We start from the raw sequence: 20,490 nt of genomic DNA, 5'->3' as shown, positions 1-20,490 counted from the left end.
CTGTCAAGTATTTCTATCCAGGAATAGGAGATGTCTTTCCATTTATCTAGGTCTTCTTTAATTTCTTTCAGCAATGTTTTCTAATTCTCAGTGAAGAACTCTTTTACCTCCATGGTTAAATTTATTCTTAGGTATTTCATTTTTTTGATGTGATTGCACATGGAATTGTTTTCTTTATTTCCTTTTCAGTTTGTTCATTGTTGGTGTGTAGAAACACAACTGATTTTTGTGTGTTCCTGTACCCTGCAACTTTGCTCAATTTGTTTATTAGCTCTAGTAACTTTCTTGTACATTGTTCAATATTGTTTATATGTAGGATCATGTCATCGGTAAATAGAGATAGTTTTACTTCTTCCATTCCAATTTAGATGGCTTTAATTTGTTTCCTCTTGTGTAATTGTTCTGGCGAGAACTCCCAGTACAATGTTGTTCTGAATAACAGTGGGGAAAGGGGGCGTCCTTGTCTGGTTCTTACCTTACAGGGAAAGCTGTCAGTCTTTCACCACTGAGTATGATTTCAACTGTGTGTTTTTCATAAATGCTTTTTATCATGTCAGGGAAGTTTCCTTCCATTCATACTTTTATGAATGTTTTTATCTGGTCTGAATTTTAAATCTCATTAGACTTTATTTAGATTACATTTAAATGTAATCACCTGTGGTTACTGATATTCTATTGGACGGTGCAGTTTTAAGTGTCTGCAAGTCTTCCTATTTTACCTTTTTCTCATTATTTTTGTGATTAGTCTTTTTCTTGAGAGATTCTTTTGGTACTCGTTAATAATCCCTGGAGTTCCCCTAAAGATACAAGAAATACTAATTTTTGTCTTAAAGCTAATTTTACATTGTTAGGTTAGAAATTACTTTTCGTCTGGCTATAGAACCCTTCCAACTAGCTCAAAATAGTGTAATTTTTTTAAAAGAATGAAGCCCTTCTTTATAAGTCTAGTTGACTAGGTATATCAAGTAGACACAGCTGACAAGTACAGTGCTAACTTACTTCAAAAACCACTGATTTTTTAAGCATGAACCCGTTAGGAAATGTTATTCCTACTGCTAAACAGTCTGCAGCCTAAGAAAGAGAGAAAATGAGTTTCGTGGCCCTGTTACACATCAAATACTGTTTTCTCATCCTGAGATCACAGCCTTGGTTTACTGTTGTTTTCCTTTCCTACGTAGTCATATGAATTTCCTTCGTGTGTAAAACTTTTTCTTCCTTTCATTTTAATAGAAATGGTATCCTTAGGATAGTAACGAGAACATAATGGGGCTGTTGAATTATCGCCTGCGTGGCCATCAGCATGCTGCCCTCCCCCATATGAATTCTTAGGGTATTACATTTACTCCGTAATTCTACTGTGTTCATTTCAACTTTTGATTTTTTTCAAACACTTGCTGAAATGCTTCAGACATAAAAAAGACAAAGAACAGTAAATGAGCACCTATGTTTATATAACCCAGATCATGAGAGAAAGCATTGCCAGGAAAGCTAAAACTTCTGGTGGACCCCTTCCTGTCACGTCTACCCCTCACTGCCAGACATTGGTTTCAAATATTCTCTCATTTTTAAAAAGCAGTTGTACTTTAGACACTAAAAGCAAGTGTCCTGATAAAGGTTGAAGAAGAAACATATTTTATTAGGTTGTTATCTGCCTTGCTTTCTCTAATTGGTTTGTCCACAAACCTCAGTGCCTTCAGAAATGTTCTTTGTGTGACAGTGAAAACAACCACTTTGATGACCAAGTAGGGAAGCAGGAGGCTAAGGCTCATTCTGGTCCGTCCGTTCTGTCACCACGAGAATTTCCTGCTCTCCGAAGATCAGTGTTTTGCTTTTGCCCCATGACGATTTTTTTTTTTTTTTAATTGAAAACTGCTGCTCAGAAGCAGCAGTAGTTGCAGGTATGTCTTGCAACTGGTCCTTCTTTTCACATTCAACTCTTCGACCTGTGGAGGTTTTCTAGAAATTGCCTAGAATACTTAGAAGTGACTAGAATATTCCTCTTACTTTCCCTCTAGTTACCCCCATTACCCTTAAGTTTTTCTCTTCCTTTTCCGTTTGTTACAAAGGACCTAGTTTAAAGAGTAATCCGAGGCCTAAGTCCTTGTTTTAGGAAGAATCAGGAGATTTATGATCTACATTTTGATATTGTGATCATTATAATAAAACATATGGTAAAAATAACACCTATCTTGGGGAAAAAAAGGTTAAACCTCTTATGAAGGATGGCTTGCTGTGAAAAGAACTAATTGTCATAACGTGGTAAATTTTGCTTTGCTCTGCTATCTAGCTACTTGAAGCTCCTTCTGGCCTTAACTGCCTGGACAAATTGTAGTGGCCTTACAGTAGCTGGTACTATTAGAAGACTGACCTGTATTTCAGTGGATTTGCCAGCCCTTGGAGAACCTATGGTGATGTCTTCTGAGGTTTGCATGCTTTGACTTTCTTCATGCAAGTGCTTTTAGCTATTAAGTAGATTTTTCTTTGGCAATGTGTGTTTACTAATCTTGTATGTATTGGCTGTCATGCTCTACCAGCTCTCTTTTCCGTAGCACTTACACGCGCATGGCACAATATTTGTATACCCTTTATGGTGTAAACACTTCAGAGGGAGTGTGTGAGAACTAGTTAGGCCCAACATTGAATGATGCAGTTCGTATGTAGACTTTCCACAGAGGATAGTTTTTCTAGATTTTGAGAGCAAGGCAAAGAGATGGAGTTGAGTTGAAAAGCATATTATAGAATGTTTTGTCAAGTTAATATTGACTGAGCTGCTCTGTGGAAGGTTCTGTGGATAAGACGGTACCTGTCCCTCAAACCAGAATGATCAGACTCGTGGGAAGTGAGTTACAGGAGTTACTTGAACAAATGTCCACTCTCTGATTATAAAACAAGACTGAGTGATAAAAAATACTGTGATAGAGGTATAAATAAGTTACTGAGAAGAAGCAGGGATTAATTGAAACTCAAGATAACCAGGAAGACTCCATGGCAGAGTTCTCATTTAAGCAGGACTTGGAAGAGTAAATAAGAAGAGAAAAGGCTCGGTAGAAGGGGAGAATGGAGGGTATTCCTGTTTATGACTTGGGTAAAGAAGATGGAAGCCTAGCAGTGCCTGGAATATTTGTTATGAGTTTAAGCATTGAGTGCATTAAGGAATAATAGTTTGAGGCCAAGTCAGAAAAGCCTGATGCCAAGTCAGGGAGGGACCCGGATGTGAGGCTGAGGCACTGGGGCTTTATTTATTCTTCAGGCTTGAGATCGTTTCATGCTGGCAGAAGCGGGTGAAAGACATGGGGTCCCCCAGCTCACTGCAGTAGTGAGCTACTGTGACTAATGGGAATGGTATACCCTTCAGGTACGTTGGGGTGAAGTTAGGGCAGTTGAGAAACTCACAGCCCAGAGTCTTCTGTCTTCCTCGGAGGGAGTAGAAAACTTGGCTCTCACTTTCAGTGGTCAGACATCTCTGAAACAAGAGTACCAATCTCAGCAACGTTAGAGGTGAGTTGTGATGCACACATTGTAAAACTACCTGCTTGAGTTGAAGTAGTCTAGTTTTGTTTTGTTTTTCCTCATATGCGATATCCTTTATCTTGTAGGACAGCTGCCCAGTTCCATTTATTTCTGAAGAGTGTGAGAAATGTAAATGTTTGTAAACTGAATTATTTTAAATAAGCAAAGAGGATCTTGTACTAAATTCTATTGTAAAATAGTTATTTTCATTATTTGAGAGCAAGATCATATCCATCTTTGCTCTGTCCTCATTTGTATGCTTGACAATTTTTTCCTCCTCAAACCGGAACTAAGAAATCGGTATTGAAATTTTAACCTCCAGAATACATTGATTTTTGCCATTTGCAGATGACAAAGTTCTCTGTTCTTAATTCAGAAATAACTCACGTGAGTGGACTTTTTTTTTTTTTTTTTTTTTTTTTTTTTTTTTTTAAGGAGGGTGCAGCTCACAGTAGCCCACGGAGGAATCGAACCAGCAAACCTGGTGCTGCCAGCACCACGCTCTGACTAACTGAGCTAACCGGCCACCCCAGGACTTGTTTTTAATTTATCTTTGTTTGCTATAGAACGCATGTTGTTTAGGTCTAGGGTGGGGTTAGGCAAACCTTTTCCTAAAGGGCCAGATAGTAAATATTTTAGGCTTGGGGACCATGTGGTTTCTGTTGTAACTGCTCGGTTCTGCTGTGCAGGGTGAAAGCAGTAACTGACAGTACAGAAACGAATGGGCATGGCAGTATGCCAGTAAAACTTTATTTTCAGAACAGGCAGCAGGTTGGGATTTGCTGACTCCTGTCTAGAATTTTCTTCCACTTAAGTTAATTTCATATGTGGGGAAGAAAATAAAAAGAACAGGGTGAGATGCCAGTGATATTGCATAAGTAATTCCTGTATATTAGGCAACCGTGGCTTGCAGAGGCCCTTATTTTTAAGTTATGTTGTATTGCTTTTATATGTGTAATCAGAAGAAGAAATATTTTCTGCCATCCTCCCGTCCATCCTACTCTACCTTCTCCTCAAATATTTTGAGTGCCCATCATGTACCAGATGTTATGCTAAGCCCTGGGGATATGTGGTCAACAGGCAGAATGGCTTCTGCCCTCAGAGGGCTACAGATCAGCAGAGGTGACAGACAGTAAGCTAAGTAGTTACCGATTGCGGTAAGCACTGAGGTTTTCGAGCAGTGTGCTGAGATGGGAGTGGGGGGACTTCTTTATATAGAGCGTTGGGGGAGGCCTCTCTGACGAGGTGAGATTTAAGCTGAGACCTGACTTTGAGAAGGATCTAATCATGCAAAAAAACCTGACAGGTTTCTTGACAGGAATCAGAAGGTAATCATTCTCTCCTTTCCCCCGAATATCAGCATAGACACGGAGTAACTATTCCCATTGGCACAGAGATTATTAAAAGGTATTTCATAAGATGTTTTTTTCTCTCCCTTTTAATTTCCCTTCTAGGCAGGGCTCAAAGCAGTAAGAGCAAATGGAAGGTTTTGTCTTCCTGTTAACTTGGGCACATGCATTCTGAGTATACATGGAAGAGTTGGTTACCAGAATAAAGGTTTGGGTGCTGTGTCCGGTTACTTAGAGCCTTTGGGATGTGTGAATTTTGCTAATGCTGTTATGAGGGTGAAACCCCGTAGGTCCTGCTTTATTCGGGCACTCCTGAAGTTCATATGAATGCAGTGGGGGAGTGGGGCCCTCTGCTGGCTGTCACTCACAGTTCTCTGCCTGCGATGGCCAGTGCAGAGGGAGAGGTTGTCAGAGGGAACATAGACACGGTTGTCAGAGGCCGTGTCTGGGGGACACGGCCACGTGGTTAGGCTCTGGGAGCCTCACAGGCCCCTGTCATAGCCCAAGCTCCCTGGGCCAAGCCTGGGGGCGGATTGACAGGTAGGCTTGTACAGCCCTGGCTTCTGTGCTCTGTTGCTTCTTTCTTACCTGGGGCACCCTGCTTCCCACTGCTCTTTGCTTCCCTGGCGGCTGATGCTTTGGTGGAAGGCGAGGAGGCAGGTGTGGGCTGAGTACAGGGCCTGTGTGAAGCTCTGTGTTTCCCCTGCCGTCTGTGGCCCCGAGAGTCGCTTCACTTTCCTAATGCAGATGTTGACAGCTGCACAAAATGAATATAAGTTGGATATGTGTGTGTGTGATCACACTTTGACTCTTTGTACAGGAGGAGCGGGTTCTATTTGAAGTGACCATCTTTGCCTAGATTAATTCACCATTTTGGCTGGCTTTGGGGTTTTTAATTTTTGTTACGGGGGTATTTTGTTTGTTTGTTTGTTTGTTTTTGTTTTGTTTGTTTGTTTTCCATTTTTATTTTGTCCCAACATTTTCCTTTATAGTCCACCATTAGATATTGATCAGTTGAAGCTCATTTTAAGACTCGTTGGAACCCCAGGGGCTGAGCTTTTGAAGAAAATCTCCTCAGAGTCTGTGAGTTGATGCTTTGATTGTAATTACCTGCCCTGTTGGGCACCTCTGTCACTTGCCTTCCATCAATCTGTACTTTGAACTGGGGATGTTTGTAAGCACATGTGCCCTTTGCGTGCTGCCTCCCAGGATGAGGTGTGCGCGCGCATGCTTGCACACACGCGCACACACACACGGTCACATGCAGGAGTGTGTTTTGTTTTCTCTGTACCTGGGTGTGTACTTAGATCATGGAAGCTTGTATTGGGCAGTAATATCCCAGTAAATGAGATCTGAGATTCTAATTAATTCCAGGAGATTTTTTTTTTTAATTCCAAGAAATTAATGGAAAATCTGTCTCCGTTCTCCAGCCCCGACTTCGTCTTTCTCAGAAGCTTTACATATACTCCAGGGTTCTTTCTACATTTGGGTTGGTATTGGTTCTCAGAGCATGAGCTTCACCCTCTATTAGTCTAAGGTCATCACTAAAGAATAAAGGGTGCATTGTCTACACGCTATTGCCCTTTTCCGGAAGTTACTTACTTTTTATGCTTTTACAATAGACAACTTGCACATCCTGTGTGAAGTGTCACTTCCTAACGGGAGCGCCTCTCTACCCAGGCTCCAGACTGCCGGAGGTTCCATCGCACTCCTGACACCTCAGAGGCACAGGAGTCGGGTTGTAAACCCTTCCTCCCACAGCCTGCCTTTGTAATTACAAACTTGAATAACCTGAGAAAAAACTTTGGCGCTCATGCTTTCCTACCTCTATGCAGGCATTGGCAGAGAAGCCATGGGAATGCCACCCTACTTCCTTGGGCTGCGATTTCCTGCTGTTGGTCATTTTTTTGGGCAGGAGACATGAAAGAAATCATCAAAGCCTGGCCTTTGTCCTTTTCCCCTCTGGCTGCTGCCAGGCAGTTGGATAAAAGGGAAAAAAGAGCTGTAGAGCCAAGCCTCAGTGGTGCCCTCCTGGAGCCTCCTCCCAGCGTCTCTGACTGAAGGGGTCTTTGCCCAGTTGGGGAGACTGCTGGGTAGCTTGAGGCAGGCTGCAGCAGGTGAGTGTGAACTGTTCATCATCTCGCTGTCAGAAGAAAGAATAATGTCATCCTCTCCGTGTCTGGTACATTCCTTAAAAGGACCACAAAGCCCAGGGTATTTATGAATTTCCACACTGACGGACGTTGCTGGCCCTATTTTATTTTGTTCCATTTACTTATTGAAGAGGAGGAAGCCAAAGCACAGAAAGGCTGTGACTTGCCTGCGTCATATGCTGAGTCACTTGGCAGAGCTGAGCATGGATCCCACATGTTCTGATAACGCGATCTAAATTGTAATCTCATGCGATTGCACTGTTTTAAGTCATTGTCAGAGCTACTGACCACAGTGTCAACCGAAAGAGTGTTTTCTTTTCCTCTGTGAAATGCAGAAGCTGTGTTGGAGTAAAGCAAAGAAGATAAGCGAAGATGCTTAGAGAGGACAGTGCTTTTTGTTTTCAATGCATTTGCTTAGAAAGACTAGCTAATGGAGAGGATGTGAGGGCAGGGGAGTGGTGTTGAGCAGGAGTTGGGTTGAGTGCTAATGAGACTGAGCTAGCACGTTCATTCCCTGCCTGGGATGGTTCCAGCAGCTCTTTCTCAGTCCCCCTCCCACTCCCAGCCATCTGCCCTAGAGATACGTGCTGTTAGTCACAAGCATTTCTAAAAGAAAAGGTATGGGTCTAATAGTATTTATCATTAATCCATCACTTATTTTTAAGGAAGAAACACCAAGTGTCTGACCTAATATTGAGATGTCTTTATCTTATGTGAAGTAGAGCACATTATGTATTACAGAGCTCTAATATAGAGTTGGGCATGATAAAATTGAGTACCAGACTACAGAACTTGCTCCAATAATGTCGTATGCAGTATAGGAATAAGAAAAGGTGTTTTTTCCCTACATAGTTATGACGAGTGGGTAAAAGTAGTTTAAACATTCAAAAGGGTAGAAAAGATCAATTTGATTTTAGTGATACTGCCCAAGTACCAGTTTATCTTAAAAGTACATGATGTGTGGAACACATGATATGTAAATAAAGCCAGGTGAGTAAAATTGCTTAAAGATTTTAAACATTGAAAGGAAAATTCATTTTTGAAGGAATATAGTAAACAGAGAAAGGCAATAGTGATTTTCATTACTCCTGAAAAGTAGTGAAGTAGTGACGGCATCATTTATATAGAAATTCAGTCAATAAATAGTAGGACATTTTCTATAAGAAAACGCAATCATGGATGGGCTGATTGAGAGCAAGTGAGGGATGCCATGAGAAGGGGATAAACAGGTCATGATGGACGGCTAAGGAAATACAATTGTTTTGGTTGATGACCCAGCACCTACACTAATTAGTGAAAGAACGAAAAGTCATATTAAGAAAGCAAAAGCCCTTTAACTGACTCACTCTCACATTTTTCTCTAGAAATTTATACTTCCTAACTTCCTGACAAGAAGGGGATATTATAACCCATTTGACTAGAGGAGACAAAAACAGAAAATATACAGGCCCAGTATTTTTCCCAGGAAATGAGAGAGGTGGCAGGATTTTAACATTTTAAAACCCAAGTGGTACTCCATTGCTGGTTTACTTACTGACCCCTTTTGTTATTTCTCTTGGCATGCAGACTACTGTTTGTTATGTAATTTGTTTAAAAATCTAAACTTTGTTGTGAGAACTTGAAAAGAACTTCATACCACTTTTGGATATGCCAACCCCTGTTTTTGGGCTTAGGGTGGGACACACAGCCTAGCTGCTTCTTAGCGCCCGGCCTTGAACGTGTAGTTGTAGTAATCTGACTGCTGGGAAATTTGAGTTGAGAATGAGCTAAAGTGGAAAAAACACTGAGGGGAGCCACAAAGAAACGAAGTCACTTGCCCAGAGTGCTTAATGAAGATGCCGCTGCTGCTGACGAAGGACGTTAATAATTAGCAAGAAAGGGAATATAAAAAAGCTTTATTGAATTGTGTTGAGGGTTTTAAAAATCCCATCACTTCTGCTTTAACAGGAGTACATGATAAACTAACAGTTCTCGTAATATTTTGGAGGAAGGGGAACTGTGTTAAAACTGATGGGACAGTGAAAAGAGAAGTTTGCAGTACGGCTTACGTAGGTCCTTGTACTTCTGGAAGGCCTCCTATGCCTTTGTCATAACTGCAGAGTTCTGCAAACTTCGCGCCAGCTGTTGCGAGGTGAAGGCAGTCTGACCGCCTGTGAGAGACCTGTGGGAGAAGTCCCTGGCACATGCTGTAGCACCGCCAGCAGCCTGTGACTTGTATTTTGTCTTTGCCGTTGGCGTCTAACTTTCCCCTGTCTCCCCTTTCTTCATTTACCTGTGTGTTTGTGGCATGTATTTTAAATGTACCACTACTAATGTCTTTGAAACTTGGCATTGCTTATCAGCCCACACACCTACCTGTCTTACATTGGGGCCGGGCGGGGGGTGCCATGGAGAATCACCAGAACCTGTGCCACAAAAATTTAACCTCTTCCTTCAGTGGACCTATTGGATCTATTCTTTTGTCCAAAGTTGTATCATATTTTTCTGACTCATCTCCATTCACCCCACAAGCAAACAGGTTTTGGCCATCAGTACCTGAAAACAGTTCTCTGGCTGGCATCCTGGGCCAAGGGGGGCCTGAAATAGTTAATGTTAAAGATGATGCTAAAACCAAGGAAAAATGTTCTCATCCACACGGCCCGTCACTGGTACATGTTCCGTAACATGCCATTCACAGAAGCATGCAGCCGTGGGCTCTGGCCTGGGTGGGTGGGATGGGGGGAGTGGGTGTTTTGTTTGTCTGGGGGTGGCTTTTGGCCTTTTTGAAAACTCGAGAGTGATGTTTTGCACTGTGTTTAACAATGCCCTTGACTAGGCATCTAAGATATTAACCAGCTTCAGCAGATAATGCGTCTGACGGGGACACCCCCTGCTTATCTCATTAACAGGATGCCAAGCCATGAGGTGAGAACAAATAGACTGCACAGCAGACATGTCCTTCCGAAGGCCACGTGCTCATTTGATTGCCACTGTATAACCAACACGGTTTTTAATGTCACTGAATGCTTGCATGTGCCTTGAGGGCTACTGAGGGACCTGCTTGTGTGCTGTTTCAGGATGTTGGCATTTGGGATAAAATGTCATCCAGTTCTCTAGATTGAGAATATATATAATTGATAGACTTGTCCGTAGAAGATGACGTTACTTTGATATTTGGGTTTTATGAACTTAGTGCTCAAGAGGCTGTTTTGTGTTTTCCTAGTTTCTCTGCCTTGCAGGTAGGGTGTGCTACTATCTGATGACTTTCGGCCGGATGTGAAGTTAACCGAAGGCCATTAGCATGCATTCTTAGTCATCAAAAAATTTTTTTTAATGATCAAATGATCGTCATTAAAAAAAAAACACTATAAAATATCCAACACTAATAAGTATTATATGTAAAAGATATACAAATAATACAGAATAAATATGAACACTTACATAGGATTAGGTGCCCTTTTTTTACTAATTCTTAACTGCTTAATCTAACTCTAATTTTATCAACAGGGATGATTAGGGCACTGTTTCCTAAGGTGCCCTCAAGATTTTGGGGAACCTGGTTAGCATCCCAGAGATCCTTCCCAGCAGCTTTGTTTCTACTTCAGCTATATTCAGGTGGCCTTATTTATCTTCCTTTATCTTATTAGAGGGATGGCTATTCTCTGCATGAGAAAGGTCTGTCTCTCTTTACCTCTATTTTCCCTTCACCTGTTTATCTACGAGGTGTGATCAAACAATATGGTGAATGTTTAAATAAAAAAAGTTATTATAGTAAAAGACACATTGCCATTAATCCCCCTCAAAATACTCCCCCTCACTTCGAACACACTTATCCCACCATTCTTGCCACTTTCTGAAGCAGTTCTGGAAGTCCTCTTTTGTGAGTGTCTTTAGTTGCACTGTCATGGCTGCCTCGATGTCCTGAATCATTTTGACTTTGGGGAAGAGCCAGAAGTCGCATGGTGCCAGATCTGGTGAATAAGGTGGATGAGGACACAATGTAATGTTTTTATTCGACAGAAATTGCCGTGTACCAGAAGTGATGTGTGACGCAGAGCACTGTCATGATGGAGGATGATTTATGGCAACACTTTAAAACACACCTCTCAACCGTAGCTCATACCTGACTGACTGCACCAAACAAGCTGAAACTTGTTACACACTGTTACTAAAGTTCGATGTGCTGTTTCCTGTATTGAAGATCCCTGCCTTTCCATTGGTTGGCACTCAGCAGCAGCATTCACCGTATTTTGTGATCACAGCAGAAAGACTCCGTGTCACACATCGCTTCTGGTATATGGCAATTTCTGTCAAATAAAAACATTACGGTGTGTCCTCATCCACCTTATTCACCAGATCTGGCACCACGTGACTTCTGGCTCTTTCCCAAAGTCAAAATGACCATGAAAGGTAAATGTTTTGAATCAAGTCAGGATATCGAGGCAGCCACGACAGCACAACTAAAGACACTCACGAAAGAGGACTTCCAGAACCGCTTCAGAAAGTGGCAAGAATGATGGAATAAGGGTGTTCGAAGCAAGGGGGAGTATTTTGAGGGGGATTAATGGCAATGTGTCTTTTACTGTAATAAATTTCTTTTTTATTTAAACATTCACAGTATTTTTTGGTCACATCTTATATATGCTCAAGTAGGAAGGGATTACAGCCATGTAGATACTCAATTCCTAGAACTTTCGTTTTGAATTAGAAAGGTTCTCAACTGCTTTTCAAAGCGGCTGTCTCCTGCTTGCTGCACATACAGTGACTAAGAAGGTGCAGTTGCCCTGGCAACCAGAACTTTTTCTAACCTTGTATGTGGTGTGTGTGTGTGTGTGTATGTACTCGTACCTGTATTAAAACAAGAATTTTAAGGAGGAGGTTAAGAGATTCAAAGGAGTTCTATCTCAGCTACTCAGATGAACTGATCATGGGATTTATTCATTGAAACAGGGAAGGCCATAGACATAATTTAATACCTAATATCTGAAGCACACATTTATGAGTTACATTGTATTTATATGATCATTCTTAAGACCAGTTTTGTTTTTATCTTGATTAGAGCTGCCAGTCCTTGAAAGAATCTGGCACCTTAAGTTCCTTAGAATGAAATTCAGAAATTGGGAAGTTGAAACCTCCTTAGGACATGAGAGCAGATTTTCCTTTCTAAAGGCTTCAGTGATCGCAGCTAATGTTTACTGAACTCTCACTCTGATCCGAGTACTGTGCTAAGGAAGCACTGGTTTGTTATCTGTAATCCTTCCTTCAGCATGTGAGGCAGGCACTGTTACTAATCCCTTTTGACAGATGAGGAGCTCAAGACTTCAGAAGAATAAGTAACTTGTCCAAAGTGATAAAGTCAAGATTCAAACTCAAGCCTGTCCCACCCCAGGGACCAAACTTAGAACAGCTGTATTGGTAATATAAATGTTGTTTGTGTCAGAATTTTAGTTTGATGGTCTTTTATGAGTATTATCTTGCTTGAGCATCACAATAACCATATGATATAGGCAAGCCAAATACTAACACCTAATGTTAGTATTTTGCATCTAAGTTAATAGCTATGTTACTTGAGACTTCCCAAAGATGTAGCTTATAAGTGGTAGGGGAAGGCTTTCTGCCTAGGCCATGTAACTTAGAATCCACTATTCTTTATTACTCTTATTAAGTTGATTTAGTATTTTTAAAATGTGTTTGAGCCTCTTAGAATAATATACTAAGTAGCTTATGTTTACTTTCTTGTTAGCAAGATTACTTTGTTAGCAAGGTTTAATGTTGATATCCTTTTGACGTATTCAGAGCATCTCCTGAGATCAGCACCATCAAAAGACTCCCCGTCCTAGACTTTCTTTTGGAATACCAATTCCTGTGCCAACTTTAGCTTTTCAGGAAGGCTGTGTCAGGGAGGACTACTTCTTAGATATCTTGGCCTCATTTTTCAAACTTCTGATCCAATGATCAGAAAGCTAATGAAAGGGAACTTAATTGGTTAGCATTCTCCTCCCCTTGAAATAGAGAGATAGCAGGGAGATAAATACAGGTGGTGATCATGAATAAGGGTGGCAGTAAGAAGTCGTTATTGAACATCGAAGACCGCCATAAACACGGGAGCCAGCAGACTCTGTTAGTTAACACTTGTTCTCGACAGGACCGAGGTGCTCTGAGGGCAGTAGCATGGAACTAAGCCATTTTGAAAACCCTTTGTTTTTACAGGCAAGAAACTACATTCAGTCTTTGACCCAGATGCCGAAGATGAACTTTGCAAATGTATTTATTGGTGCCAATCCCTTGGGTAAGTTGACCATATCCTCATCTCATGGATATAAAATTGGTTATGATGTAACTTAGGGATTGGAAAGCCTATGACATGTGTTCACAACTGTGTCGTTTTGTGGCTTCCCAAGCTGAGGGGAAGAACAGCTGAATCACCGATGGGTGTTTGGTGAGCCCAGTGTGCCGTGCTCTGCTTGTAGCTTCCCGGTGCTACCGGTCCTGTCATCCTCATGTACTTTTCCCTTCCCTGCTTCTAACCTCAGAGACTTAACCATTCTCTCTTTGGGGAGCTAATTTGCCACCTCAGACTCTAAGGAGTGGCGCCATATTTCCTCCTGCCACCATCACTTCCAGGGTCCTTGACAAAGGGACGTAACAGGGATATGTACTGCCTTGGCTACAAAAGGAGTTGCTTTGTCCCTGAAAGCCAGGCACTGATGTGTGCTTCCATCGGCCCCCTGAAAGTGGAATCGCCTGAGGCTCTAATCCCCTGACTCCAGGAGAAGGCAGTGCACAGCGCTGTGTAATGAAGGACACAGAAAACCAGACCAGGCCTCCTGATAGGGCGGGAGCAGTGCTGTGATAATAGTATGATCCCCCTCTCCCTTCCTGAAGATTGTGTTACAGTGGGTCACCCTCTGCTCAAGGGTCCCAGCAGCTGTGCTTCACGTTTAGTTTTATCCTTCTGAGGGCTGGCAGCCCTGAGGACCTCTTCAGAAGTTGGAGTGAAGGCTAAGTGGTTTTACCTTTTCAAGTGCCTCACCCGCAGTGATTGTTGACAGTGGTTTCAGTGTTGGTGTGATAATTCTTATTATAGCAGAGATGGTCACACTCTCTGAAGTGCTGGGCAGTATGGCTGAGTTCGTGGCAGCCTCGGAGACGGAGAGTTTGTCAGATCTCAGCTGGGTCACGCTCGCATCCACAAACACATCAGAGTGTGGAGGATTCTCCTGGGTGGATTTAGGTACGCAGCTGCCCGGTGTGCTCCCACTGGCTTTGTATGATTTTCTTGAGCTGTTACCTCCCTCCAGGATCTGTGAGAAGCTCTCTTTAAGGAGAGTCGTAAGTACTCCAAGACTTTGGGAACTGATGCTGTATGCTGTAGCTTTCTTATCTGTCATTCTGTTCTGAGTTTTTGTTCATCATTTCAGCTCATGTTTTAGACGGCAGTGCTTACTGCCTGAGTTCCTGTTAGCCCACTCAGAGATGTGTTAATTCGTTTTTCTAGGGAAGAGGGGATATGTTCGCATTCCAGCAGCTTATTTAGGTCACATCCATCCTGATAGGTGTCCCTTTCTCTGGAATCGTGACATTTCAACGTTCCAAAGAACTAGATACCACTTAGCAATACAGACTGCCAGTGAGTGGAATGGAGGCTTTGGGCTTTGGCGGCGCGGTCCTCAGCACTGCGGTTCTCAGAATTTAAATGCCTGACAGCCCCCTGCCAAACAGCGATGTGATGTAAAGAGTCTCTTCTGGCAGACTTCTGAGAGCACGGTGTTACTGACCACAAACGCACCCAGCATATTAACTGAGCGGGATACACCAATAATGTAAATGTCGACATCTGTTTTGTCAGTCACTGACTTCATATTTCACCATTATTCTCAAAACATGACTTAAAACTTAAATTGCCCTTTGATGTAGTGTACGTATTTGTATCTGTCAAGATCTTAGAAGAATATTTTTCTTACCCCGACCTCCTTCCTCATCAAAGTATTGGTTATAAGGACATGGTGCTTTTTACCGTAGGGGTGGCAGAGAGTCACCATGGGATTCACACGACAGCTGGTAAGGTTTACTTTTTCTAAGAAAAGAAAAAGAATGTATGTCTAGGCAATTCTCCCAATGCTTTAAAGTGTAAACATAACAAACTTGAATTGACACATGAATATTCGCCTTGTTTCTCTGTCCCTCTGAAAACTGCCTTTCTCCTTCGGATGACTCTGAAGTCCAGGCTGCAGGACGGGGGTCTTTTACAGCCTCCACTGTACACAACAGTAGATCTCTTCAGGAAACTGTCTTCCCTTCACTCCCCTCCTACCCACTTCCACTCTTAAGGGATCATCAACAATTTGCAACACCTCAAAAGCCTTGTTTCACCAAAGTGATACCTATGGTCATGGAGGTACTTATCCTGCCACCATTCTGAAACTCAAAACATATTCGTTTGAAAGAATGAGAAAAACCACCACTCTGTGACCCCAAGTGAGACATTTGCTGTGAAGAAAAGTCAGTGGATGCTAGAAGCCTTAAGTGAAGGGAACGAATGGTACCCATGTGATGCCAGGTATCCCACAGATTAGTTGCTTAGGGCAAAAAAGAAACATCTTAACCCAGTGATCAAATTTAGCATCATTAATAACAGGACAGATGGCTTTAATGCACCATCAAGTACACAGAGTCACCCATGAAATATTCTTGCCAAAAATGTTTAGCCTAGTTCTTACCTAATTTTTAGATCTAAGATGGTCTCCAGGAAATACAAGGGGGAGAGGCAAACCAAGGTGTGGATACATGATGGCACCAAGAAGCAGTCAGACCAGTCCCTGACGATGGATGTTCTCAAGACACCTGTACGGTCTTTGAGGTCAGAGTTAGCAAGATCAGAGGTTAGAGGTGCAGGGATTTTTCTAGATTCAGGGAGACTAAAGAAACCCAATGAAAAACAGTGTATGGCCCTTAATTGGATTCTGGTTTGAACAAACTAGGTGGAAAAGACAACTTTGGAATTACTGGTTATTTTAACTTGAACTGGAAATTTTAACCTGAACTGGACTTTAGATGATATTTGGGAATTATTTATTTGTCAGATATAACCATTTTATGATTATATAGGAAAGTGTCATATTGTAATATTTAGGGATAAAGTATATGTCTATAATTTTATTTTTAAATGGTCCAGTAAAAAGTACATATATAGATAAAGAAATGTAAAATGTGAATTGTTGGATATGGGTGGTGAGCATAGGAGTATTCACTGTATTGTTTTGTATATTGAAATTTTTAATAGTGAAAATTTTTTTAAAATATCATTTTTTCCAAATACCATGTCTCTTACCCAGACATCCATGTAAAACCCCTCATTTTGTCCATCGTTTGAAGATGCATTTGATGAGTATTCATTTGTCTTCTGTTAGTAAATAAATAGTGAAGGGGGACAAAAAAGATGAAAACTTAAAAACTAGCCCTACTTATGTCTTCTAGTTTGCCTTAGTTGTCGGCTTTCATTTTGACATAGTTTGACTATAGTGGTTAACAGCCTGGCATTGGCATTCCACAAAAGCTTGTTCAAACAGAATCTCAGTAATTTTCTTAAGTTCTTCTTCAGTAATGTATCCTTAAAAAATACAAAATACATACACGCATACACATATCAAGGAGAAAAGTCATAATATGTCCTAGAGCAGACACTTTGGAAGAGAATTCTTTGTTTAGGTTTGAAGGGTCAAAACTATGTGTTTGCTTCCTAAGGCGTAATTTTTTGGTAACGTTAAAAACTTCTTTTTTCTTTCTCATTTGTGGTTCGAATTGACAGCTGTCGACTTGCTGGAGAAGATGCTTGTCTTGGACTCAGATAAGAGAATCACGGCAGCCCAAGCCCTCGCACACGCCTACTTTGCCCAGTACCATGACCCTGACGACGAGCCCGTGGCCGACCCTTACGATCAGTCCTTTGAGAGCAGGGACCTCCTGATAGATGAATGGAAAAGTAAGTCGTGTTGGCAGGGTTAACATCTAGCTTGAGGACTTAGATTTAAAAATCTTTCCTAGGGGAGCCACTCACCAAAAGCTGGGGGGGAAAATCAAATGTCTGGCTCTACGCAACTCGATAAACCTTGTGCATAGGGTCTCTGATGCAGAGAATGTGTTCCTCTGATGGAAACCGTTGTAGATGATGACATTCTCTGGACCTTTGACCTGCTGATGTCGGGTCTCATTTTGCACACAGCCCCTCACATCTGCGTACATCTTAGAGGTTCTCAGAATCTTTGCATTTAGAACCTCTCTCTGAGATAAGAAGGGAAACAGTATTTTTATAGTTTCGCAATTGATAGAACAGGGGCAAAGAGAGTTTCTATTTTATCTGTTACCTAGAGCTAGTTAGGGACACAGCCAGAAATGAAACCAAAGACTCCTACGTCCAATCTCATACATTCTTCCCATAAAATACAAATTCAGAACTCCAGTTCAATCCCCAAAGCCAGGATTATCTGTTGTTGTATTAGGTTGGTGCCAAAGTAATTACGGTTTTTGCAATTTTTTTTTTTAACCTTTTAAACCTCAATTACTTTTGCACCAACCTACTAGCTTGTTGGAGCGCTCTATTATTCTTGAGCTCGTTCTCCAGAAAGCTTTAAAGAGGAGGCACTGAAAGAAACAAAAAATGGGTGTGTGTATATGTCTCCTTGAACATCTGTGTAATCACATGATCCGTTAGGCTGTCACACACAAGCAGTGAGGTAGTTACTTGACATAGCCCATCAAACCACTAGCCTGGACAGGGAGGAATGATCTTAGCTTGGAAATGATAGTGCCTGCCAGCAAGGAGAACAGTCTGCACTCTCATCCTGCTTTTCCTTCCCCACGTCTAGGCCTAACCTACGACGAAGTTGTCAGCTTTGTGCCGCCACCCCTTGACCAAGAAGAGATGGAGTCCTGAGCCCCGGGTTTCTTTGCTGTTGATCCCACTTCACTGTGAGGGAAAGGCCTTTTCACGGAACTCTCCAAATATCATTCAAGTGCCTCTTGTTGCAAAGATTTCCTCCATGGTGGAAGAGGGGTGTGTGTGTGTGCGCGCGCATGTGCACACGTGTGTTAGTATGTGTGTGTGTATGTCTGTCTTTGTGGGAGGGTAAGAAAATATGAGCAAACTAGGATCACAGTGACTTTATGGGGAGTTACAGCTGTTCCATGGCAGCCTCCACTTGCTCTTTTGTGAGTCAGCTCTGGCAGGCGAGCGCTGCCATCTTGTTAGGGTTTGTTAGATGCCAAGTAAACAATGTTACACGTCCCAGATCCCGGTCATGCTTTTGCCACTTTGGCCTCTCCTGTGGCCCCACCTTGGTGTTGGGGTAGACCTGACCACACCCCCACAGGGGCGTAGAGAGAAGGCTCACACCTTCTGGCTGCTTCAGATCTGAAGCCGTCCCTCAGCGAAGCGTACAGCCAAAAAGGACCAACTGGCTTCTGTGCACTAGTCTAAGATTAACTTGCTCAGTGTGAATCTCAGAACTCAGCAGGTGTATCTGAAACTGTAAATATGTTTGTGCCTTAAACGGAGAGGAGAAAGTAGATAGTTAAGAGGGTGCAGCAAATGAAGTTCTGAGCCAGGCAAGTCGTCAGGTTGTCGGACGGCCCCTCGTGAACCGGGAGCCTTTAGAGGCACCATGTGTGCATGTGTGAGCATGCGTATATGTGCTTCTCTCTCTCTTCCTCAGCACCCCCAAGGTGTTGCCATTTCTCTGCTTCCCCCTACCGTCAGTGCAGAGGTTTCCTGAGTATTGGCCCCGTAGCCAGAAGCCGGTTCTTGCTGTCAGTGTACTTCCTGTGTGCTCTTTCTTTCTAGCAGAGTGACGATGTGTTTTGCACGTCTTGCTATTTGAGCATGCACAGCTGCTTGTTCTGTTTTTTGGGGGGAGGCCCTGGTGCCAAGCAAGTTTGCCAGTGAAGACTTCTTGGGTAGTTCAGAACCCACGTCACCGTGGCTGATGCTATGGGCAGGTGACGTCATCTTCTCTTCACCCCCCAGTGCTATTTTGTGTTGAACACAATTGATACTCCAGGTGCTTTTGATGTGAAAATTATGAAGAAATGGAGCAGATGGCTGTATAGCATTTTCATTCTTGCCATCTGGTTTTCAACCAATTATTTTGGGGAGCCATCACGGGAAAGATCAGGGCTTTTCCCAGGAATATCTCAGACTTTGGAAGACAAGTTGTTCTCTTCACTCCCAATAACCAGTGCTAAGAAATGCTGAAAATCAAAGTGAAAAATAAAAACTCATGAGGCCAGAAACTCCTTTTGCGATCTTTGTCTAGTTATGGTTATTTACCAAAAAAGTAGCGAAGTGTCTTTTCCACTCTTCTTTGGAAAAGGCTCTTCTTGGCAGCTTAACATTGACTTCTCGGTCTTGGTTTAGGGAGAAATAAATTTTGTTTCAGAATTTTGTATATTGCCGGAATACTTTGAGAATGTGATTCCTTTTGATGGGGAGAAAGGGCAAATTATTTTAATATTTTGTATTTTCAACTTTATAAAGATGAAATATCCTCAGGGGTGGAGAAAAGTTGTTTTCATAATTTTCTGAATTTCAGGCACCTTGTGCTATATAAGGGCCCGTATATTTAAACCTTTTGTGAAATAAGAAAGTGTAAAGCCACTTCCAGTGTTGGCCGTGTGACAAAATTATGTATTTGGGCCAAGGTGTTTCCATTTTTCTGTCACAGTGCAGTGACACATGCACTCTAAGGGGACAGGGTAGGACCCCAAGTCACCTGGAGCAAGAAGGAAGGAGGCAGGCTGACGGTGATCACACCTCACCTGGAATTCTCCCCCTCTTTAAAGGAAGATGAATGCAAAGTCCTCATCTCCTTGATACGCAGTCCAAATCCTCACAGTCCCCAGCAAGATGAATTTTATCAGCCATGTTTGGTTAGAGTGATTTCCTACAGAAATACTGCTCTGAATATTTTTTCATAAAGGTCTGCAATTGTGACCACGTATGTCACGTATATGGAGGCTGAAAGCACCAAGGAGCCTGGACTCAGCTGGAGCCCATGGAAGAACTCCTTGGTTTCTGAGCATAATGCTCCCATCTCCTGATTTTTCTGAATAGGAAACCGAAGCGAGAATGCGGGAAACTGCTATTTTATTTGTATTCATGAACTTGGCTGTAATCAATTATGCCATATAGGATGTCATACAATACCACTGGTTAAAATAAAGCCTATTTTTCAAATGTAGTGAGTTTCTCAATTTTATTATATTTTTCTCTTGATTGTTTTTATTTCATGCACAATGTGGCTTTTTATCAAATGTTCTTTCAACTGTGGCCTGGCATATTTCTGACAGATCTTAATATTACTCCTAAAATTTAAAAAACATTTATATAGCTCCTTACCTGTACCCTTTATGGTGAAGCAGATCCGAGTCTTAGATGGGGGTGGGTAAAGCACATAAACACGGTCTAACACAGCAGGCCCTGTGTTACTGCGTGTGGATGGCAG

The 20,490-nt window shown here is 42.0% G+C and overlaps 1 protein-coding gene across 2 annotated transcripts in view; it reads left to right on the top strand.

The window, feature by feature from the left end:
- Positions 1-20,226, top strand: part of MAPK14 (mitogen-activated protein kinase 14) — a 67,306-nt gene extending 47,080 nt beyond the window's left edge. Inside the window, exons 9-12 of one of the 2 annotated variants that reach the window (XM_019738750.3) lie at positions 9,837-9,916; positions 13,202-13,280; positions 16,800-16,973; positions 17,857-20,226. In XM_019738750.3, coding sequence (XP_019594309.1) covers positions 9,837-9,916; positions 13,202-13,280; positions 16,800-16,973; positions 17,857-17,924 — 401 coding nt within the window. In that variant the 3' untranslated portion in view covers positions 17,925-20,226. Of the gene's footprint in view, positions 1-5,862; positions 5,943-9,836; positions 9,917-13,201; positions 13,281-16,799; positions 16,974-17,856 lie in introns of both variants that reach the window. The other variant, XM_019738749.3, reaches the window with a different exon arrangement.
- The last annotated feature ends 264 nt before the right edge of the window (positions 20,227-20,490 follow it).

Source organism: Rhinolophus sinicus, chromosome 2 (genome assembly GCF_057876585.1).
Source record: "Rhinolophus sinicus isolate RSI-liver-muscle chromosome 2, RSI-T2T, whole genome shotgun sequence".
In the NCBI taxonomy this organism is placed as follows: domain Eukaryota; kingdom Metazoa; phylum Chordata; class Mammalia; order Chiroptera; family Rhinolophidae; genus Rhinolophus; species Rhinolophus sinicus.
Note: the sequence above shows the minus strand (reverse complement) of the source record. Positions and strands in the feature narration are given on the sequence as shown.